This window comes from Helianthus annuus, chromosome 6 (genome assembly GCF_002127325.2).
Source record: "Helianthus annuus cultivar XRQ/B chromosome 6, HanXRQr2.0-SUNRISE, whole genome shotgun sequence".
Taxonomy (NCBI): domain Eukaryota; kingdom Viridiplantae; phylum Streptophyta; class Magnoliopsida; order Asterales; family Asteraceae; genus Helianthus; species Helianthus annuus.
Genome location: NC_035438.2, coordinates 135227070 through 135236057, shown reverse-complemented (window position 1 = coordinate 135236057; position 8988 = coordinate 135227070). Strand labels below are relative to the sequence as shown.

At 34.8% G+C, this 8988-nt stretch overlaps 1 protein-coding gene across 3 annotated transcripts; it reads left to right on the top strand.

Annotated features, from left to right (window-relative positions):
• The first annotated feature begins 6994 nt into the window (after positions 1-6994).
• LOC110865938 (F-box/kelch-repeat protein At3g23880) lies at positions 6995-8762 on the top strand. 3 transcript variants are annotated; one of them, XM_022115286.1, is made up of 3 exons: positions 6995-7261; positions 7382-8335; positions 8548-8762. In XM_022115286.1, exons 1-2 carry the CDS (start codon positions 7098-7100, stop codon positions 7923-7925), a joined length of 708 nt encoding a protein of 235 aa, XP_021970978.1. In that variant the 5' UTR covers positions 6995-7097; the 3' UTR covers positions 7926-8335; positions 8548-8762. The 3 variants fall into 3 exon arrangements, with proteins under 3 accessions (XP_021970978.1, XP_021970976.1, XP_021970975.1); XM_022115284.1 differs by having other exon boundaries at positions 6995-8335; positions 8659-8762; XM_022115283.1 differs by having other exon boundaries at positions 6995-8335.
• The last annotated feature ends 226 nt before the right edge of the window (positions 8763-8988 follow it).

Here is an 8988-nt window from a genome sequence, read left to right as displayed (position 1 = left end):
CGGTTCGCGTTAAAACACATTCGATTACTTCGATTCTTGCTGATTACAACACATACTCCACATAATACAACTAAAACATAAAATAGACTATCTACAGTCAAAGAAAGTCAAAGTTGACTTGGACTTTGACTTTGACTTTGACATTCGAAAACACGGGGTGTTACAGTCGGGCTTGAGCCGGACCTAACCGTGTTGAAACCAAGTCTACCGAGCCGAGTCGAACCGAGCCGAGTCGCGTCCACACAAAGTGTATCAACAGAAAATATTAGTGCCCATGCTCAAACTTACTAACACTAACCCTATGTGTGACTATGTGAGCGCCTCAACAGCCATGCTAGGCTTTCTTCTTGTTCTCGTAAGGGTGTGTGATCAGTACCTCCACACTCTCCATTCCTCTCCATCGTTTGAGGAGCGCATTCGTACCCTTGAGATCCACTCTGTTGCCGCCACTAGGCACATTTTCGGTCTCGAGGAGGAGGTTATGTACCTTTGCGTTCTATTTCTATGGCTTCATGTTGCGCGACCGCTTCAGCGATTTTTGGGTGCCCATTTTGACGGATGTTACAGCCGACAACCAGTGGCGGATCTTGCCCGTTAAACGTGCCAGGTCCGAAAGACACGGGCACTAAAAAAGCCCAGGCAAGCCCGGGCCAAACATAGTATATATAAAAAATTTCGATCGAAATGCGGAAAATTAGCACTACGGCCGAAAAACTTGCCCGGGCCGTGGCCCTGCCATAGGCCTTCTAAGAACCGCCCCTGTCGGCAACGGAAGAAGGTTGTCGTGGAGAAAGGTGATCAAGGATTTGATATGCACGACAATGAATTACACATGTTATGTTTTGATAAAAATATACATAATAATGAGTGAATATTACACATGTTATGTTTACTTAAAATGTTATCTTTTTCTAAGTGAGGAAACATGCCCTCGGGTGTGTACTTTAAAAGCTGTTTTCTAAGGCTATAGGGTGTGGGGGTCATGGTTGGGACATTATTTGCCACTTAGGAACATGAATGGAAGGCTACACCACCCCCTTGATTGATTCACCATGGTTTGCATGGATTAAACCATGGCAACCATGGTCCTCCTTTCCATTTTTCAACCAATCATTTCCTTTTTCTTTAAATAAGGATGAATTAAAATAAATAAGGGGCTAGTGGTTTAGGTCATGACCACACCCTTATGGTAGTGGTTTTGGAAGGTGGATTAGAGGTGGATTAGAGGTGGATTACATGGCACTAACATGGAGGGTCATGGTAATGATGAGGATCATGACCACACCCTATAGCCTAATATCACATGCTTGTATTCTATTTGTTTTGTTTAGTTGTGACTTTCTAATTAATGGTTGAACCATTTTATGTCATATAATAATGTAGCCATCAAAATCATTTTGTAATATAATAATACACTACAATAAATATGTAAAGGCGAGGGGTCGTTTAGTTTGTGGATTTTTTTTTAAATGAATTGAAATCTTGAAAGGAATTGGAATTTGGTGAAATTGGAATTAATTCCACTCAAATTTTGTATTGTGTTTGGTTGGTTACTTTGTAAATGAAACTAGATGAATTAGATGAAGGGGGCTACTAAATGTACCCCCTCTTGTTACTTTTTACACCCTATTTCCATAAAATCACATTTAAACTTGTCATATTTACCCCTCTAAACAAGTCATATTTGTAAAGTATTCTTTTTTGTTACAAAACAAATTCAAAAGTGTAAAAATATATTATAGACGTTTTTTTAAATTGTTTGTTTTTTATGTTTATTTAAACAACCATATTTTTTGAAAAAAAGTTTTCAGATATTGTTTACACTTTCTCAAATAGTATTTTGATTATGCTTTATTTTATTCAACATCTTTACAAATTACTAAGAACGTTTTTCATATAAAAACAATAATAAAAAAAAATTTTAATTTTATTTTTGAAAAAAGTCTACATTATTTTTCCCCTCGTCTAGTGTGTATTTTATAAAAACAATAATAAAAAAAAATTAAATTTTATTTTTGAAAAAAGTCTACATTATTTTTTCCCCTCGTCTAGTGTGTATTTTAAATGTCATATATTTATTATTTTTAATATTTTAAAATGTTTTTTATTTTTTATTTTGGAACACCCCTAATGCTAATAATTCAAAATAGAATGCATCGAAACTAATGATATATCTAAATAGATTTCATTGTTTCAGTTTTTATGTATCGAAATAGGCTTTAGTAATAGCCAATTTCGATGTATGTATTTCGATGTCAACGTCTTTTTCGTTGTATAGGTCATATTTCGATGGCATGCTATGTATTTCGATGCTATGTTATTTATTTTTTCACTTACATAGATGGTTTGAATGATTAATTTGTGCTAGAGATGCAAACGCTATTTGTGAATCAACCTGATCCATTTGTTTTGCTAGAAAAGTGTTCACTTCGATCGAAGTCTTAAACTGGTTTTAACTTGTTTATAACATACTCTTTACACTAATTAATTTGAAATTTATATAGATTGTTAATTTATAGTTTGATAAAATAATCTTAGTACCTGTTATTTATTTTTTCACTTACATAGATGGTTTGAATGATTAATTTGTGCTAGAGATGCAAACGCTATTTTAAAAGAAAAACTTTTTACTTTTTTGATAAATATTGTTAATTATTTTATAAACACATCTAAAGTATTAAAATTATAAAGTAAGACCTTTAAAATACAAACCAGATGAGGAAAACCATAAGATAGACTTTTTCAAAAAGAAAGTTCAAAACTTTTTTTATTATTTTTATAAGAAGAATGTATTAATTATTTGTAAAGATGTTCAATAGAAAAATATAATCAAAGTACTATTTGAGAAAGTGTCTTTAGAAACAATATATGAAAGCTTTTAAAAAATATGATTTAAATAAAAATTTAAAAACAAATATTTAAAAAAACGGTCTGTAATCTTTTTTTACACTTTTAAATTTGTTTTGTAACAAAAAGAATATTTTTTAAAATGATGATTTGTATAGGGGGTAAATATTACAAGTTTTAATGTGATTTTATGAAAAGAGGGTATAAAAAGTAATAAGAGGGAGTACATTTAGCCAACCCCTTAGATGAAAAATGAGGTATTTTTAGTAATTAACTAACATTCCATTGGAAAGTTGAAATTCCATTATAGATGTGGAGGATTCTTAAATTCTAATGAATGGTGGAATATATTCAAATTTCAATTCCATCATGTGCCAACCAAACATTAAATTTCAAGGAAATTAATTCCAATTCCGTCACAATTCCAAAGGATTTTTGCGAACCAAACAGACCCTTAGTCTTTTATCCCCACAATTAGAGTGTATGAAAAGAAAAACATTTGTTAAGGGGCCATCATTTTTTTTAGGATTCACCATGATAAAATTCGACATAAGAGTTTGATTTACTTTGCGGAGTGCGTCTTCAGTTTTATGAAGTTTATTGGTGTTTTACTGATACTAGTGGAAGTTCACAAATCGTACTTTTAAACAGCCTGCATCCACAAGTAGCCAGTTTTCTTGTATTTAATCACACAAGTGTGTATGTGGCGAATTACTCACTGAATTGTAGTCTCGGTATCATTTTTGTTGTGCATAGGTAAATAGCCAGGGATGCAGCTTAGTGTGAAGTGGGGGGTGCACCCGCCCCCCAATGTTTCGGTTAGAAGTGTAAAATTTTTTTATTTCCGTCCGAAAATTTTAAAATTGGCGAATTAATCACACAGGTGTGTATGTGGCGAATTACTCACTGAATTGTAGTCTTGGTATCATTTTTGTTGTGCATAGGTAAATAGCGCCAGGGACGTAGCTTAGTGTGAAGTGTGGGGTGCACCCGCCCTCCAATGTTTCGATTAGAAGTGTAAAATTTTCTATTTTCGTCCGAAAATTTTAAAATTGTATAGGATCGCCCCCCCCCCCCCCCCCCACCCGAATTATTTGCCTGAATATTTATACAATATATAAATCGGGTCCCATGACTTTCTGCCCTCTTAGAACTTTTGGTCAAGATCTGCCACTGAATAGCGCCAAAAATCTGAGATTTATGATCTTTAGGCTATTATTTTGCATAAAATCCAGGACTTGCAGCCCATTAGATTGATCTCTGTAAAATTCAAATGACCATTGTTGACTACCTCATATATTTTAGTGTTGACTTTATGACCTTGGGTCAACATTGACTTCGTTGGCCCAGTTGCTTCCCCGAATTCTGCGAGTAGTCCACTCCATTATTCTATTCCCTTTTTTTGAGCCTACCAGTTTCATCCAAGCTGGTAGAATCTAACCAAAGTCCACTGATGGAGCCAAGTTGCACACCAACGAAATACAACCCATACGGACCACTGACTTGTCCAGACACACTAGAACTCAGATAACTGACATGGCAGGCCCACTTGCTGCTATGATCTCCCAACCAACATCCGTATTTGAATGACTCATATATAGTTAATTTTTTTATCATCACAAACCGAATATATACCGACCAAACAACTTTGGTATTCAAACGAGTCATATATAGTTGATTTTTTTTATCACCACAAGCCGAACATATACCGACCAAACAACATCGGTAACGGTACCGTATTCGTTTCTATAGAATTCTCAACGTGACGGTATAAAATTCATTGAACACAAAGTAATATCCGCCGTAAAGTATTTTTTGGTATCGTAAGCTATTTCGAGTGCCTGTACGATACTAGTATCATAACTGACCGATACCGACCAAATAACAGCGGTACCGGTACGAGTATTCATTTTTATGGGTTTTCAACCAATGTAAAAAACGTGTCGACTGACAACGATTGTTATGCCAAATGCCGGTAATGATCAAAGGCCCGCAACGAACCGCACGAAATCGCACTGGTAAGAGATTATTTTCAACGTATACAAAAACCATAGACGGTAATAGTGCTTTTGGCCTATTGACTGAAAAGGGCGGTGGAGAATAGTGCCAGGCAGGCAGCAGCCTGGCACTCCCCCTATTGGCCCAACAAATTTCGATTTTATATCGCTTTAAAATTACGATTTTGCCATTAGTTCAAAATTATGTTTTTACCAACACTTAAAAATAAATTTACGCTTTTACTTACAGCTAAAATTACGACTTTGCCCCGGGTTCAAAATTACGACTTTGCCCCGTTTAAATTTACAGTTTTACCATTAGTTTTTTCCCTTATAATTATGATTTTGTCATCAGTTCAAAGTTATGTTTTTACCTCGACTTAAAAATAAATTTACGATTTTGCTCTCAGCTAAAAATTTCACTTTTGCTCTCAGTTCAAATTTACGATTTTTCTCTGTTTAAATTTACAGTTTTGCCATTAGTTTTTTTCTCACAGCCACGTTACGATTTTCCACTCAAATTAAATTTACATTTTCTCCATCGTTTTTGTTTGTTTTCCTGGTTAAATTACAATTTTCCCCCAGTGTAAAATTACAGTCATGCTGGCAGCTGTCTGACACTCTCCCATTGCTCCATTTATTTTACAATTTTTTCCTTGAATAAAAATTATGATTTCACCCCTAGTTCAAAATTACGTTATTCCTATACTTTTAGTTTTTTTTTCCAAAGTAGAATTTTTTTTTATTTTATTTGGTTGACTCGATTTAATTTTTTTCCGTGTCAAGGAGCTGCCTAACACTCGCTCATTAGTTCTGAAAAATTACAGGTTTGCCCTGAGCCAAAAAATACGGTCTTATCATCGTTTTAGTTTTTTTCCTAGCAAAATTATAATAGTGTTTTTTTAATTGATTGAGAATTATTTGGCTATCGCCCCGCAACGCGGGCGGGGCATCAACTAGACAACCAATTTATTCTTTTATATCCATTTTAAAATTACGTTTCTGCTCCTGTTTAAAATTACCGTTTTGCCCCAAGCTCAAAATAAAATTACGTTTTTTCCCCATCTTAAAATTACGATTTTGCCCGCAATTCAAAATTACTGTTTTTCCTGGCAAACCAGTTTATTATTTTATATTCATTTTAAAATTACGTTCTTGCCCCTCTTTAAAATTACAGTTTTGCCCCGAGCTAAAAATTACGATTTTTCCCTCGATTCAAAATAAAATTGTGGTTTTGCCCTTAGCTCAGAATTATCTTTCGCTCCCAGTTCAAAATAAAATTATGTTTTTGCCCCCAACTAAAAAATGTGATTTTTCCTCGTTTAAAAAAATTATGATTTCGCCCTAAGTAAAAAATTACGTTTTTCCACAGTTCAAAATAAAATTATGCTTTTACCCCCAACTTAAAAATATGATTTTACCCTCGGTTCAAAATAAAATTTTGGTTTTGCCTCCAGCTTAAAATTACAATTGTGCCTTTAGTTCAAATTTATGTTACGCTGTTACCCCAATTTCAAAATTACAAATTTGCCCCTGTGAAAATTTACAATTTTGCCCCTCATTCAAATTTACAGTATGACCATCACTTTAACTTTTGGCAAATTACGATTTTACCCCAGTAAAAAAATACAAGTTTCCCTCGGTTGAAAATTACAATATTGCCATTGTTTTATTTTTATTTTTTTTTTATCAAAACTCTAATGTGTTTTCTTAATTGGTTGACTCGATTTAATTGTTTTCCATGTCAATGAGCTCCCTAACACTTGCTCATTATTCGGCCATCGCCCCGCAACGCGGGCGGGGCATCAACTAGTTTTATACAACCCTGTGGAGTGGGGAGCAGTATTAGAGCATTCACATCCATTCTATCATATTTTCACCTTAAATTACACTAAAAAACACTAAATTTTATCTCTCATTTTCAATTAAATAATATATTTTTACACCTTTATCATTACATTTTCTCTCGCCTTCACTCACAACCATTTTCAAAATATATTGAAAAATTATAGGGGTGAACAGTGTCCCCCAAATATACAGATGAAGAGTAACATTTTTTCTCTCCTCCACCCACAACCACTTTTTATACAATATTATAAAATCAATACACACGTAATTTGATGATATGGATGTGAATGCTCATGCATCGTTACACCTCCACCAAGTCTACTACCAAATTCATCTCACGTTGCAACCCTGGAAATTCATACCCTGATCAAAACCCTAGAAATTCATTCCGTAATCAAAATCAAGATGTCCAACAACATACCATTCGAAATCCAAGCCGAAATCTTCAAAAGGCTTCCGGTCATATCCTTGATCCAAATTCGATCGGTCTGCAAAGCATGGAAGTTTCTCATCGACAGCGACGATTTTATCAAGAATTACAGCGGCCAGATGCAATATCTACTTGCAAGGTATAAAGATAATGTAGATTTCCAAGAAAAATATGTTTTAATTGATGATAATCATACTTTCCCACAAAACAGAGTCTCCCTGAATACTCACCATTTGGTTAACATGCTTAAATATTCTAGGATAATCGGTTGTTCTCACGGATTGTTGTGTTTGTACGGTGGTTATCAAGAGGGCCATGATGGTCCCCTCTCTGGAACGTGCAGAGCTGTTCTTTGGAATCCTTCCATTAGAAAAGCTGTTGCTGTTGCTGTGCCGAATGTGGCGGATATGACGATTTACGAAACCGGCTTTGGTTTTGGGGTTTGTCGTGAGACTAATGACCCTAAGATAGTCAAGATTACACATATTAATATGAGGGGCCACAGGGAAAGTGTAACTTGCATTCCTTGGCAAGTTGAAGTTTTTCCGTTAAGCACAGGGGCTTGGAGAAGTCCATATACGAGCAATCTCCCTCGTAATTCAATTGAATTTGATTACGATAACACGGTGGTTATATATGGAATGCTTTATTGGCTTGCTACTGATAGGATTACTGCTGATGGTGGATTTCAGTCTTATAATAATCTGATTATTTCATTTGATATGACAAGTGAAGAATTCCGAGAAGTAAACCTTCCGGACAGTTTAGCACACCAGTCGATTGATGGTCTGTCAATTTTATAAGCTGAGAGAGTCTCTTGTTGTGCTTGAACGCGATGTAGAGGCCAATAACCTAGTTTTTCGTGTATGGACGATGACGGATGTTGTTCCAAAATTGTTTACAAAGTTATTCACTATTGATATACCATATAATGTATCAGAAGTTTATGTAACGGGATTTAGGAAGACAGGCGAACCTATAATTGATAGTTTACCACGCCATCCTGAGTGGACTGGATCACTTGCTGTTTATGAACCATGCTCAAACTCTATCAATAGCCTTGGGATTGATGGAAGAGATTTTTCACATTATGTGTATTCCTACATCGAATCACTACTTCTGCTTTGATCAGTCTGTTTTTTTTACATTTATGAAAAAGGTAACGGCCAACTGAAGAGCTAAGGACAAAAGGATTTTGAAGCATACAAGCAAGGTATAGACACTCTCTTATTTCTGTTTGTTTATTAATAACATTCGCAAATTGAAAAGTTTGTATTTTTATTCTTCAAGTGGGTGAAAAGTTGGAGTTCAGTTATAGTTATACATCTGAGTGGATTCTGTCTATACTTTGCAGACCCCTGTATCATTTTTATGTTTTTTATTTTTATTTTTTTTATAATAACCAGCTTTCTATTTGTAATGTAGCCACTGAAGACCCCTGTATCATTTTTATTTATTTTTGTCAAGTGAGTTACTACTACAGTTGCAAAATATTTAAAACTGAGACTACCATTACCTGTTCTGCGATTTCCAAAGATCCAAGGAGCAGAGTTATTTAAAAGAGATCTCAAGCAAACATGGTGGATACAGAACACTGGATGGTCTTGAAGTTCTAAATCAAACAAGTCTCCAAAGGACCAAAACAATACGAACCACTGTACCGGTAAATTCAATTCCCTTGAATTCAACAAACTCTCAAATCTTTAACCCGCGTATAACCCGAAACACGTAATAATCAAACAATCTAATTCGCAGTAAACCCCGGAATCAAACACCCTAGATTCCTAACCCTGGTTCAATAACCTTGAACCCATAAAACTAAAAAACTTGCGAATTGAAAAATAGAATGATGAAACCTGGAGCGCC

Excerpts from the sequence above, each read along its gene's own strand:
- LOC110865938 (XM_022115284.1), top strand. The coding sequence starts at position 7,098 with ATGTCCAACAACATACCATTCGAAATCCAAGCCGAAATCTTCAAAAGG.